Source organism: Megalopta genalis, unplaced genomic scaffold (genome assembly GCF_051020955.1).
Source record: "Megalopta genalis isolate 19385.01 unplaced genomic scaffold, iyMegGena1_principal scaffold0050, whole genome shotgun sequence".
Lineage (NCBI taxonomy): Eukaryota > Metazoa > Arthropoda > Insecta > Hymenoptera > Halictidae > Megalopta > Megalopta genalis.
The window spans coordinates 1,252,291-1,267,470 of NW_027476119.1; the positions used below are offsets into that span (position 1 = coordinate 1,252,291).

The 15,180-nt window shown below is 37.2% G+C and overlaps 1 protein-coding gene and 1 long non-coding RNA gene across 6 annotated transcripts in view; one reads left to right on the forward strand and one right to left on the reverse strand.

Moving 5' to 3' along the window:
• The window catches only part of LOC143261380 (uncharacterized), a 75,259-nt gene extending 63,781 nt beyond the window's left edge, over nucleotides 1–11,478 (forward strand). For both annotated transcript variants that reach the window (XR_013035518.1, XR_013035517.1), the window contains exon 2: nucleotides 7,505–11,478. This is a non-coding gene — a long non-coding RNA (uncharacterized LOC143261380). The remainder of the gene's footprint in view (nucleotides 1–7,504) is intronic.
• The window catches only part of Atpalpha (sodium/potassium-transporting ATPase subunit alpha), a 200,006-nt gene extending 184,981 nt beyond the window's left edge, over nucleotides 1–15,025 (reverse strand). For 3 of the 4 annotated variants that reach the window (XM_076527893.1, XM_033481350.2, XM_033481349.2), the window contains exon 1: nucleotides 14,734–15,023. In XM_076527893.1, the coding sequence (XP_076384008.1) occupies nucleotides 14,734–14,763 (30 nt within the window). In that variant the 5' untranslated portion in view covers nucleotides 14,764–15,023. Of the gene's footprint in view, nucleotides 1–14,733 lie in introns of all 4 variants that reach the window. The other variant, XM_033481351.2, reaches the window with a different exon arrangement.
• Nucleotides 15,026–15,180: the final 155 nt, after the last annotated feature.

Below are 15,180 nucleotides of genomic sequence, written 5' to 3' on the forward strand. Positions count from 1 at the left end.
GGAGAAGTGTCCTGATATTTGAAATAAATCAAATTACAATGGTATAAGAAAGAAACGAAACTTATCGCAGTGTTTAAAAAAACTGTATGGAAAATGGAATAATGGAAATGCAATAGTTGTCTACAGAAGTATAAAAGTATTGCTCAGACGAAAGTTGTGTCATCAAATGATGTAAATAAGATTCTATAAACAATATACCCTTCTATTTCAAACAAATCAAATTACAGCCGAATCTGACAGAAATAAAGCGTTTCGAAGTACGTATGTATGGTACGAAAATATAAAAATATTGCTTCAACGAATATTAACTCTTTGGAGTCTATCGGGACATACGTGCCCCACCTATGTATTTCGCACGCCTATTGGGAGAAATGAATCCCGTTTTTCCACGATACACGAATATACCAGTCTTAGAATGCATACAACGCACATATTTGTTTACATGTAACCAATGGGACACGTATGTTCCAGCCCTTAACGTCTAAAAGGGATAACCTACTAATAAAATACTTAAAAATAATAAAAAACCTAACCACTAATTAAAATCAACATTTCTTGTTATTCAAACTTGACTTCAGATATAACGGAAATTAACGAAAAATAAATCAGACCCCAAAGGGTTAAACCGTTCGATCAATCAAATCAAATTCTACAGAAATCCTGATATTTCAAGCAAATCAAGTTAGAACAGGATCTGAGAGAAACAAATCGTTTCGAAGTGTTTGAAGAACAGGTGAATTTTCAAGTATGAGGATTAATTAAAGGGTCGAATAAATAGATTCCCCCGAAGAAGGAAGCTCTACCGACCGATGGCGGTGTCGATCGGAATTCCCATCGAGTGCGTACTTATCGTAAAACCCGACGCGTGTAACGAAGATTATTAAAGGCGTGTAAAAAGCAGCGGAACCCGCGTCGCCAGAGATAAGAAAGCCCGGTCCCGGTATCCGGGGAAAACGATCAATAAGAAAACGCCCTCGGTTTCCCGGATATTTACATATTACAGAGATAAAAAGCGATCCGGGAAGGAAATTCGTATCTAATATACCGTCATCTCCGGGCGTATTAGATTTCAGGATTAATGAAAAGAAACGAAACCGACGGGAAGGATGCGAGCAGGAGGAACAGATATTAGCTCCATGGTCGGAAAAGTAATTATTATACTTTCTTTTATTCGTTACCGGTGTCTAGCACCAGCTTCAAACAACAACGAGAGAAAAACGAAGGGCGGAGGGAGGAGGGAAGAAAGTAAAACAACCCTGTAAAACCTTCAATTACGAGCAATTTGTATACTTCGGGGACTCGGTAGCGAACGAAATCCTCTTTGAGCAATGAAACATTTGTCTGTGGAAATTCCGTGAGAACGTTCGCTCAGCGAGTTTTTACGAATTAGCTCGCTACCGCGCCACGGAAAGAAAAACCGGAAACGTTCGGTTCGGCCGCGTTGCTCGCGGACCGAAATGCAACGATGGTTTTCGCCCCGATTTTACAGTGCCACGCGTTTCGTAAATATCGCTATGCCAACTAGCTCCGTGATAACGGAGGAAAGTACTTGAACAAATACGTAATCTTCCTTGGTTCCTGCAACTCGACATTTCGCCAACTAATAAACAATTTTTTTCCAACACGTTTCTCTCAACTCTTCATTAACATTTAACAGACGGGTTGTTTTTTCTCCCTGTGTTTCTCGGTTAGTTTCCGGGCATTTTTTAAGAGAATTATAAACAGGTGTGTATGGTTTTAAAGCGTTGCACGAAAAACAACTGTTTTATATTAGTTTATAAAAGTAACAATAAGACATTTATTCTGATGTTTTAACCAGTGTTATTATAACATTTGCCGTAAGTAACATATGAATTGAACAATTAACTCATAAATGTATCTTTACGATATGAATAATCATAAATTAAGAAATTAATGACCCGTTATTTTGACGGGTTCCGTAAATCTAGTGTTGAATCAGCACTATTTTTGATAGAATGTTGACAGGTTATTTATTTAATAAAACAAAATATTTATGAAATATTAATTAAGTTTTAATAAAAATTCAAGCGAAAGCGTAAATCCACGTGGCCCGTTCTAGCAAGTCAGAATAGAAAAACGTAAATCTATGTAGCCCGTCATAGGAAGTCAGAATGGAAAAACGTCAATTTACGTGATCCGTTCATTAAGCGTTAAGAAATAAATTTGAGAAAAATGTGAAAAATTTTCGTTTTATCCGTCAGAATATCATACTGTTGTTCTGAATGTAGACGAACATTGCACACAATTGTGTAATTATTGTATGCAATTAAGAAAACATATTTTTCTATAGTTAATACAAGAGCTACCAGTCAATATAACTGATTTCCAATTCCTTCTTTAACAAAACCTTTCGTAATATTAGAAAAATATTTCTGTGTTGAAATTTTTTGACGGCCACCTGAAATCGTACGAAGTTCAAATAAATCCAATCTTATTGTTGCTGTAAAGTAATATACAATAGTCGCGTTCAAGGCCGAACCTTTACCTAATTTTTTCTTCAGAAATACCTAGTAGCGTAGAAATCCAAAAGTGAGAACAACGATTATTAAATGACATTCTAAAAAGAATTTTTTTAGGATATTTTAAACACGCGAAAACCGAAAACCGAATTGCATCGACTTAAGCGACCCAACGTGGCGGATAGGTCAGCAAAAATCAGGTTACGGAACAAGTTTCGCCGGGTTCAAGTTCATTTAAAAAATCAACATCATATTTCAGGAGTTTCGAAATCAATTAGTTCTAGAAAGGTCCACTGCGTTCCACGTGCGGAAGCACTTCACTTTGGTATATAGCCTGAAAAAAAGATGGCGCGATCCCATTCCCCGGAGTGACCGCGTTTTCGAGATTCAGCAGTTTTCACGATCCCTGTGGCCGACTGTGTTCTAGTCGTTCCGAGGGAATTTATACCACACGGGAATTGCTTTCACCTGACGGGGATGAAATTATTCATAAACGGACGATGTCTTTGGGCACACCGAATTCGGCGGTCCGGTTCCATCCTGGTGCTAATCTGGTCCGATTGACCTTTCACCTTAAAAGAGGCTCCTGCTCCCTCCAAATACAATCAGGCACATCACAAAAGTTCTATAACGCTTTCGAAAGTCCAATGTTCAATTAACCGGCCGACAGCGGAGCACGTCAGTTTGGGTAAAGCAGAGAAGCTGGGTCACTTCCAACCCTCGAGAGAATTTATTAATCTATGCATTGGAAGTAGAATGCGGATTCCATGCATTTATAGCATCCCTGTGATCATCGAAAATTTGGTAAAGGATTTTAATGAAGTTCTACAGGATATTTGACAGAGTTTCGCATATTTTATTCAAATAACCGAATAAAATGTCATTCGTAGAATTTGTTCGAAATATTATTCGAATAAAATTTCATTCGAAGAATTTATTCCATATATCATTCGATTAAAATTTTATGCGAAGAATTTATTCCATATATCATTCGATTAAAATTTTATGCGAAGAATTTATTCCATATATCACATCCGCGAAGAATTTATTCGAAACGTATTCGTATAAAATTTCAATTCAAAGAATTTGCAGAAATTATTATTCGAATAAAACTTTACTCGAAGAATTTATTCCAACAATTTATTGTGGCATTTAACTAGCCCAAGGTCCCACAAAGCCTTCAACGAAGGCAATGCAATTAAATCAAATTCTGCAGCTTTTTCTTCTATTATATAGATGTATTATAAAAATATTAATCGCATTATAAAAAAAAAAATGCGAATTTTGTATAGAAATGATTCGGAACTTATCTTATATAACTTATAGTATGAATAGGGTGCAAGTACAAAATACTGAATGTAATATAAAAAGTCATAAAAATAACATAAAAAATATTTCTTCTACTATACCTTTTCATTTTAGTCAGCACGGAAAGGGGTAAACTAGTTTGACCCTTCGGCCTATAGTGTCGTATCACACTAGCTACTAAAATTTCGAATACAAATAAGAATTTTGAAATAATCCTTGCAACAATGAAATTATAAACAGTGTCGATATAGACTGACTACTCCCAAAAATTATACTTTAACACTACATCTACCGAGCCGGACAAAATCACCTGTTTCACACTTTCTCGTTTAAAGTTGCACAAATTCTAAGAAACCTTCCATAGAAAACAATCGAACGAATATAACGAAGTAAATAAATCTATAAGCCTAAATAAATTAACTTTTCTTCGTCGTTATAAAGCAACGTTACTTCTAAAACTCGATAGTTGATCATAGCTAAAAAATAGCTTCGTTCAAGCTGCAGCTTCTCAAATAAAACCAGCCAAAGAGAACATAGTCTGAAGCTTGTGTCGATATCGGCCCTCGAACCGACAAAGTTTCGAAGAAAACAGAATCTCGCGTTTCCGCAGTTTCCGCAGCAGTCAGGCGATTTCGAACGGCATCGAAGACCCGCTATGGCCGTCCTTGGAATTTTTCAAAAATAAGGTAATGGCGGTCTCGAGACGCGGAGGCCGCCGGTGATTTTCGAGGGGCTCTTAATGAAAGTTAAACCCACTAACATGCGCGCGAGCGGTTTTCTACGCGTGCTCGCTATCGCGTGCGCGTCTTGTTACGTAATTTCATCGGTGGATATGCCTTCATCTATGGCCAAGGTATCGAACAGGAATATTGTTCTTGTCGGCACACGGATAACAAGAATGCAACCAGATATTCTCTTGCCTAGCACGTGACGAAAGACTCGTTAGCGAGGCCAGGATTCCTCGGTCTTCGAATTACGTGGGCGTTGTGAATGGGCAACCGCGAGATTCTGCTTAATCTACCCGCTCCCATTCTTCCGGGGTATTTTATACACATTACCGGTGCCATAGAACCTCGTGCCCGAGCCTTGTACAGTGCTTAATAATTCAGTTCATCCTCCTTCCTCGCGCCTCTCGCGGTCTTCCTTCTGAAAAGAAACCCGAACCACTGCATAGTCGTCTGGGAAACAATAATTTGTCATCACAATTCAATTTCTCAACTTTCATATACGGACAAACTTTTTGTTCCTATGTATTGGCATCTCCTTGCCACTTCGAAATCCAAAATATCGACAGTCCCATATAACTCTCTGATTAACAGTGTTCGAAAAGTGAAAATATGGAATTAAGATTAACACTAATTGTTTTAATTACTAAATATATATATTTAGTAATTAAATTATATATATTTATTATTATTAATTATATATATATTTAGTAATTAAAACAATTAGTGTTAATCTTAATTCCACATTTTCGCTTTTATATATATTATATATTAATATACAAAATTCACATATAATATGAATATGTGTATATATAATACACCAAAATTCAAATACTTGATAAACATTTTCATGCATGTCAGAGCACTTATATTTCAACTGTTCATGCGTGTCGAAAGCATGTTTTAGCCCATGCAGGAAGAATGTTAGGTTTTCAATAATTCAAACTTTAACAATGCTTATAAAGGAATGTTTAAAAATGTTTACTGCAGGACTATTTTATATGAAAGCTTAGACTGTTAAGAGGGGCATGTAAATTCTAAGTGCAGTTTATCGCGGTTTTTAATGATATGCAAATATTTATAAGTAAACGTTGGACGTCAGTTTATGATTTGAGGTAGTATCGCCGTGCACTGAACGCTCGTATCCAATCTCTAAACAAACCACGATTTTTCAGACATTTCCGGTGATCTGGCAAAAGAATGTTTGCAATTTAATTTTCTGCATGCTAAAATATAAAAACATCCAAGTAAAATTTTTTGTATAAAAGAAAGCGAATTCCCGTACTACTGTGCACTGATGCGACAGTCTATTTTCACGGTTTGTTCAGCATTCGTTTTCGTTCGCCTGTGTTTACTTAATTTTATTTATTACGATGTGCAATCCCTTTGCAATCCCTTGGGTTCGAAACACCCTCCACAATTAATCTTATTCTAGTCATATTCCCACGAACTGTGCCCTCCACGTTTCTGACATTTAAACACCGAAAAGTTCCTTCTATTTGTTTCGCATGATCGCGTTCCAATTTGTCTCGACAACTTCGGTGATACTGATTCTAAACGATGCACGAAACAGTTGATGTTGCCGTACTTTGAGGAGTCTGATTCGTGATGGAGATTTTTCGTAGTAACCTAATATTAACCCTTTGCAGTCGAAACTATTTGAATTCGAAATCCAAAGCATGATTTCATTTTTTATTTTATATAATTGATTGCAATTTATGCGCATGAAATTGAGCCTACTGACAAGTACAATGCACTTTTAACAGTTTTTTTTTTTAAATATAAACGAGTCTGATGCTCTTAGAATAATTTTGAAAAATAGTACACCAATTTTTAATGGCGCTTCAGAGTCGCCACTCGATTGCAAAGGGTTAATCCCTTGCACTATAACGAGTCAGAATCGCGATGAAGATCTCAAACATAATTTATGTAATATAAATGCTATTTATTTCTTCTAAGTTGATACAAAATTAGAATCCTATTTCATTTAACGCAGTTGTGAGTATTAAATATAAATATCATTCATTTCTTCTACTTCTGAATAAAATTTTGTTCCCTCATCAACAATATTCAACTATTCAAGTAAATAAAGACACGGAATAAATATTTTCTCTTCCTTCCAAGGAATTATTGCAATCGAGAAAGTTCTCGTCATTATAGCTGCAAAGAAAATACCACGATAAAGAGTTAACGCTCATCAACCTAAATGATTGTTTGCCAGGTTCTGTACATTTTGCACTTTCAACAGCTCTAGCCAATTGTCATAATTTTCTTTTGCAAAACTTTGGCATCGGCTATGACGAAATATTTAATTATTTAAAAGTTTTGTGAAAAGATCGAGATTTTGGTGTTTCGACTACATATAACGTTACTTTGTGTATGCCTCATTGCTTCAAGGAATATCATATCGCGAAATAATTATTTCAATTTGTTCAATTAATTTCTTTTACATTGGAGATATTCGATTTATATATCATCGAAGCATTTCACGAAATATTTTGTCAAAATAAACAATCGAGAAGTGAAAAGCGATTTTTGTTATTTTTTACTTTAAGCTTGATATTATAACTTCTAACTGTAAAGAAACAGATCATCATTGTCAAACGAGTTGAACAAAAGTTAACACGTTCGCTACCAGCGTCACACACGTGCGTCAACCACGAATTTGTATTTCACGTAAAGAATAACAAATTAACTTTGTGAATATAATTATTTAAAATTGTAAAACATAACACGATATTTAGAGAATTTATAGCTTCTCTTTCACGATATTTTTATCATATTTTATAAGAGAATACGATGTATTTAATACGATAAATACAATAAATATAACTATGTACGCTGACAGAAATATAAATATAACTAGTAACGCTGACAACGAACGTGTTAATTTCCGGTTGAGAGGTTAACGATTTCCATGTGTCACATCGTTTCACTAATTGCTTAGAAGACAAAACAATTTCTAATTCCATCGAATCTGTGCCATTTCAGGTGGCAATCCCGCAACCATGGACCACCATCGAATCCATATGGAGGAGAAAAAATGATCGTCACGACCACAGCATTTAAATAATTAAGGAGAGAAGCGCGGATGCGAGAGCGAATTAGACGCTAAAGAACTTTAAAAGGGCCAATGTAGAGGGCCCGGGGGTTTCCTTCCCAGGAATTATGGTCCCTGGCCGCGTGGGTTGACCCCTCCGGTGTTCACGTCGTCTCGCGGAAGTCCGCCATTAAAACAGCTGGATCGAGCCAGATCTCGCGAGACGAATCTAGCCTCTTCACTGTCACGGGTCTGACCTCGGATCTCGGATATCCTCGATACGGGCCATCCCTCGTATCCTTGGGAGACCACCGTCGGGGATTCTACGTCCAATAAAACCAGCCACGTTTCCTGCGGGACGTGTTTACATCGACGAATCCTGCCTCGCGTACACAAAATATCTCGGATACGTACGCGTTGCCAAAGAACAAAAGACCGGGTCTCTTTATTGATAGCACTGCTATTATTCTATATTTCACTAGCGAAATGGTCGCCGCAGTCTTCGAAATACAGTAAGTTCTCTCCAATTGTTCCTCAGCTTGTCAACAAAAATGGACAATTTGGGAAGAGCTTATTCGAGCATCGTGGCTCGTTTCTATGGTTGTTGACAATCGGCGACTATAAAAAAGAGTCGCAAGGATTGTCCCAAATTGTTAATTTTCGTTTACAAGCCGAGAGACAATTGGGGAAAATTTACTGTATAGGGAAGAGCAGGGTAGACTTGGAGCGTAATAACAAAAGCAAGTACAGTAAATTCTCTCAGATTGTCTTTCAGCTTGTAAACAAAAATTGACAATTTGGAGGAGGAGATACAATTATTAGAGCCTCGCGGCTCGTTTTTATAGTCGTTGATTGTCAACAAATATAAAAACGAGCCGCGAGGTTTGAATAATCGTATTTCCTCTTCCCAAATTGTCAATTTTTGTTTGCAAGTCGAGAGACAATTGGAGAGAATTTACTGTACATTGACCTTTGTTAATGTTTGACTAGTTTTCAAAATTCTTTTCCATTGGAATGTACAGTAGCGGACATATATTTAAGACCACTTGTTTAATAACAATGTTATACCAAAATGGTATAATTTTTTTTTAAACTGGACTAAATGACTTGAATGTTTTTTTTTAGATGATAGAGGGATCAGTCTACTAGACTCTACCAAACTGCTTCAATTTTTTGTGCATGTTAGAAGGACTAGTTTACTAGACAATGAGTACAAAATTTTTTGCGAACATCGCAACCGGCTGGAATTACAATGAATTAAAAAATTACGTTTCTCAACTTCTTATCCGAGGTTCTTACGAAAATATAAACAGTTGGCGTTGAACTTCTTATTTGAAACTAACGGTGTTGTCTCACGGGAAAATGATACCTCATGGTTAGAATTCATACTTTATTCATTTATACCGCCTTCGAGAATTTTCTAATTAATTAATACGAATGCCACAAAATTGTAATGCTAAATTAGATGTAAAATGTGACTACAGAAAATCTGCTTTTAGTGCACTCTATTGTTTACAATTATATCGAATAAAATAATTGACTTTAGCACTAGAACTACCAAACCAGTCAGAATGACTGACTTCTGATTTTTTCTTTTACGGTTCCTCAGATTATATAAAAATGTATTTAAAAGAAAATACTTAGATAAACTTCTTGTGTGATTCAAGCATATATTATAACAGAAATCATATGAAATTTAAATAAATCTTGTCATTGTTTTAAAACAATATACATCAGATAGTTCCAGCGTTAATGAACGTTTTATTTTCCTGTACCTTTTTAAATGATTTGATCAAGCAAACAAGTTTTTCGTTGATTCGGATCTGGTCGAGTCGGTCTCAATTTCCTGGAAAACCGAATACTCCGTGTATGGCCGCGTTTCATTATAAACGAAAGAAAATTGAACTTAAATCGGGCAGAAAGTGCCATCAAGATGCGACACTGGGTCGCCGGAAACCACCATGTTCGCCCGACTCTATCGCGGCGGCAAACACGCTGGAAAATCACGTGCACCTGCTGTACGTGGAAAATTTATATTTTATCTGGCCGATGCAATTTCCAGCGTTGCCTGAACCGGGCACCGTGATCGAGAGATCCTGGCTTCTATAATACTTCTCGGAGTGTCATAAGACGGAAATAGTGTTTTACGATGGCACTCGAATCCGAAAAGAAGCCTGTTCAAAACAGATACCATTGACGAGTACAAGCCTGGATCGACACCCATCTGTGCTGCTAGTAAAATCGGCACTGATCGAATAAAAACTGAAAGTTAATACATTCTGATACAGGAACATCAACAGAGGGACGAAAATAACTGCAATGAAATAGTGCTGCAACAAACAGTAAAGAAGAAATGTTACCATTGCTGTCGGATCGTATTTTTATCGTTCATTTCATAAAAACTGGATTCGTCGGGCTTTTGACTAAAGTAGAAACCTTGTTTGGCGTTAGTAGACCAATTAATTTATGAACGTGAGAATGGACATTTTTAAATGTTGCGAGACTGCTCAGGTTCATATCTGTTTTTACATGATAACATTTTGTTCGAAACGCGAATCGTTCCAATTATTTTAGTAGCTAAAAGCAAATTGTCTGTAATCACATTTCACATCTAATTTAGCAATATAATTTTCTGACGCTCGTAAATTAATTAGAAAATTCTCGAAGGCGGTATAAATGAATATATAGACGGACGAAGCTATCTACCTACATTATTCTGATTTAACCTGATTTAACATAATATTCCATTGTAATATCTTTGGTTTGATAACTCGATTATAATCTTAATCTCTCCTTCTTTATACCTATTTACACTTGTTTTTATCTTGTTCTTTAATATTCATTATTTTCCAACTATTTTAATTTATTTAGTAAAATAAACGTCGCTAAAATTTTATTAATAGTACGTGTAAGTATTATATACAATGTAGAAGGTCGAAAGTGCCAGAGAGTCTACGTTCGGCCAGTCAACGATTAACGCAGTGATAAAAAAAATGAGAATTGACTGCTGGATCGGTGAATGTGGAAGTCGATTAAAAACTAGAATTCTGTCGGAGAAGTGGCTATCTGTCGAGCATAATGTTGTCGAATCGAGGTGCAGAGAAATTGGACGAGGAAATACAGTGGAACAGAGTGGAAGAAGCGTGTGCACGGCCCCCTGACACACATCGACTCGTTAAAATAACGACATAATGGCTAATTTAGCGATAATAAGCACGAACCGTATCGTTCAAATTAGCGTCGAAGGTGAGACGGGATTGACAAAGAGGGATGACCGAGGAGCGAGGAAAAAAGAGAAAAGAGAACCGTCGGGCCCGACGGCGCGCGCCGCGACGGCGTGTTAGGATTCAAACGCTGTCGCGCTTATGTTGTCCAACGTCTGCCATCTTACGGGCATCGACTGAAACGAATCCACGAACCAATAACTCGAGAACTCCCTTAGTCAACCTGTTCCCACAACAACAAAAAAACAATTAACATTCGCATACAATAGTACCGTCGTTTACGCGAATCCACTATTTACTATTCATTGAATATTCTACTCATAGAGCATTTTGCGACCGGACTGCAAACGACAGCAGGATATTGATTATTCAAACTATCGGGTTACCGACATTCTAATTACCGAGGATTCGTTCTAACTGGTACGCGAATGTTTGTGCAAAGTCGTATTGCTGCAGGCTACTTTGGAAAACCAGGATTGTATACGAAAGTTTATTATTGTAGGAATTAACATGGAACTTTTGTGACGTTAACGATGTATTCCGCTTTTTATGTGAATTTTAGGGAACGAAACTGTAAACATTTAAAAGTTTTGAATTACTTGTAAAAGCAACAGTTTGCTCGTTGTTAAGAATATTGTATGAAAATGATAGCAAAATCTACGTTTTAATAAACTGCTTATCATAAGCTAGTGTCAGTCTAATTACTAGACTATTTATTTATTTTCTCATATATCATATTAGTCTATTTAATCATTTTTTCACTATTTTGTAATGTTCATTATTTCGTAACTCTTAAACTAAATTCTGTTAAATAGGCACTGCTAAGATTTAGTTCATATAAACAGAGTATCACCGAATAAAAGATTACAGCCCCAATGAAACTTCGCACAATCTAGTAGAGTAATAAATCTTTAGTTCATCTGATTCGCCAACAGAAAAATAAATCATTCTTAACATTGTTTAAAGAAAAAGAGTACGTTTCGCGTCGTACGGTGATTAGCAGCGATTTATTCAGGTAGAAACGTAGCCCGATATTGTCCCACTGATTTGATCGATGCTTGCAGATAACGGAAACGTTTGAAAACGAGCGTGCAACGGCGACGCGGGGATCAAAAAGCGGAAAAATACAGCACGGCATTCTGGGCAACGGTATGAAACGGTCATTATCGGTCGGGGTCGACGTTCTTCGTCAAAATAGTCACGATCGCCAGACAAGTAATCGCGGACGCGTATACAATATATATGTATTTCCAACAATCCGAACAAGCGCACGCTGCAAGTGTGCAGTGTGCAACGAGACCGATTTTTCGTCGAGTCACCAGGACAAAGACGGCTTGCACAGCTAATCGGCATTGTCGACTCTGTCCGGGGGTACCAATTTTCTATATTATGGCCGCTGTTATGCGGACGATTCGTCCATGGACCCCCCCCCCCCCCCCAAAATTTAGGTCATGCCTCGTGATACATAAAAATAAGGCGGCGGTTTCCGTGTTCGACGAGTGGCACCCTGCCAAGCACAACCGAATTCGATGAAATCTATTCACGAGATCCCAGAATGCGACCTACACGGCTCCGTCGTTAATATGTAACATCCTCCTTGTGCATAAACTATTAGCAAAGAATGACTTATTCGTACAATTTTCGAGAATTTCACTTTTAGTTCTAGTAATATATTTTCCGATCTCGATTAGTTCTCCAAAGAGTACAACCGAAATAAAACTGTTCACTGTTACCTAACTGTTACGTATATTTGATTGTAATGCTTGTTAATAGTACAACAGATGTAACTCTAATAAATCTCAGTTAAATAATAACATACTAAAAAAAAAAAAAAGAAAAGAAAAGAAGCATCGATGTTGAAAGAAATCCTGATTATACTTAGAAAATTCCTTAGACATACATATTATATACATATATATATTTATTATGTTATAATAAATACACAAGTTACATGTTCTTACCAAAATTCATGCGACTTCTAACTATAATATATATTAATATATATGCATTAATATATATTATAGTTAGAAGTCGCATGAATTTTGGTAGGAACATGTAACTTGTGTATTTCAAGAAGAATAAGCGCGAAGATCTATTGTAAATTCTAATTTATTCAAAGTGTGAGTTTATGTTTACATGTCGGACTAACTTCTAACACGAAATATTCGTAGCTCAATTAGCTGTGCCGATATCCGCGTCAAAACAATATCGTCAGCGATAAGGCTCAAGGATATGTAAGTGTAACCATTGGTTATAAACTTCCTCTACGAAGGCAGTTTCTAGACTTTTCTTAGGAATTCCTCAGTTTGCAGCTCCTCTTTTTCCTGTGGGATAGCGATCGTAAACGCTGACCAAACCTTGACACAGATCTACGTAATCATACTCGTGTTATCTCAATGCCCTTATCGTGGGTTGTCTGATTTAACTCCAGTTTCTGCTTTTTAAAGAAATGTATCACGCACCTCACGGTTTATCGCCACTTTCCAAATGTGTTTATATTATCAATGTCGGAAGTTTGACTAACTGATTATGATACTTCTCTGATAAAAAATGCTAAATGTGTACATAAGTCATTTAAAGTGAAATTAGTACATATATTAGAACCGAAGTACCACAGTTATTAAACTTTGGATTTTATGGAATTATAAAAATATTTAGAAAAGGGGCACGATGAAAACTGTAATAGAATTTCATTCATCGTCCAAGATATTAAAAATATTGACTTTAAAAAAGTGCGAATGTTGCATATAAATTTGCAATGCGGTAATTATCATTAAACATATTTCCGTCAGCGAATCGCTCATATTTGATGTAACTCTGAAAAGTGGGGAAATAGCTATTTTTGTGTCTGATGAGTAACACCATTAGGGACAATTAACTCGAAAATATAGATTTTCCTTTAGTCCACTGTTCTGCTGAACATTTACCCCACAGTTATATTTCTGTTTTCGAGACGACCGAATGTTTTGAAATTCAAACAGCCAGTGTCGAAATACTGTTTACTCTAGAATTTAGAGACTGGATACAAGAATTTCACGATGAATAGTGTTATAACTCGCGAGGTAATTGAAAGTCGTAAAATATCAAAATAGATTGGAGATCTTTTCCATGCAAGAATCATCCGCAAAGCGTGAACAAGTTTAATAGTCATCAGACCAGATTCTTCGCGGGAAAACAAACGGGCATACATGAAACAGGACGTGAATAATATTTTCAAACAGACAAGTGTCTCTCTAGAATGCTTGATTTCGTGGTTATGAAACGTTCCGTGTTCCACGAACAAAGAATCATCCAGTAAAAATGTAATTACCCGGCTGACGTTTCCTTTATGACACATTCATTCGTTCTAACCTAATTTGCTTTTTCTTCAATTCATCAACGGTAACTAAACGCAACGTTTACTTTAACCGGTCGTCCGTTTTATTCGATTCCAAATATCGATCAACCATGCTTTCCAAATATATACGGAATCCTCTACAGAAATAAAAATAACTCACGGAAATCGAAGAATTAAATGACACCGATACTGTGTCAAGAAAACAGAACTTTCACCGAAGAGTCTAAACAGTTACGGTCTCCAGCATTGTTTGGAAACCAGAATGCAGGAACAGGTTTTCTACCTGGGATAACGGGTTTCCAAATATTTACTCGGTTCCTTAGTTTCGGCGAGGTAACACGAAGTAGTCGATCGATAAAGAGAGTCGATAACGTGTAGCCAAGGGCGTGGTTTACCGGACAATATGACGTTCCTGAACGCCGCGCATGGGCTGAGCATCGCACGAAGCGCGCGACACGATCGCCGATCGCCGAATCGATCAAAACGATCAATTATGCGGGATGATCGCGCGGGTACTATCGATTTGGGCATGTCACGCTCGTTCATCTCGCTCGCGTATCGTCATCGAACCAGCGTCGAACAAGTTCAACAATAAAAGAAAACCATGAATGTTACTGACCTCGGTTGCTAGCTTCCCTTTCGACGCCATCTTGACAACAATAATGGCGGTCGGTCGACGTGCCGACTATGTATGTATGTATGTATGTATGTATGTATGTATGTATATACCTGCTGCACGCGGGGCACTTTACGATCGCCAACGATTTTCGAGGATACGCTGGAACACTAATTCCACCGTGTGCGCGAACACACGCGTGCGATTTGAACACGATCACACCCGTAAACGCAGAATTAAAACTCGATCGCGATCGACGAACCGCCTCGACACTATCGAAACACGTGCTGACGTCACGGCACGAAGCGTCTTTTCGTACTACCGTGTACTACGAGGAGTACGAGTTCACAAGCGACACGAAGGCACCCGGCTCGTCACAATCCTGCCCCACCACTTTGTTCACCGACTGATACAAGTCCCTTTCACTCGCTCGCTCTTAACAATTATAAT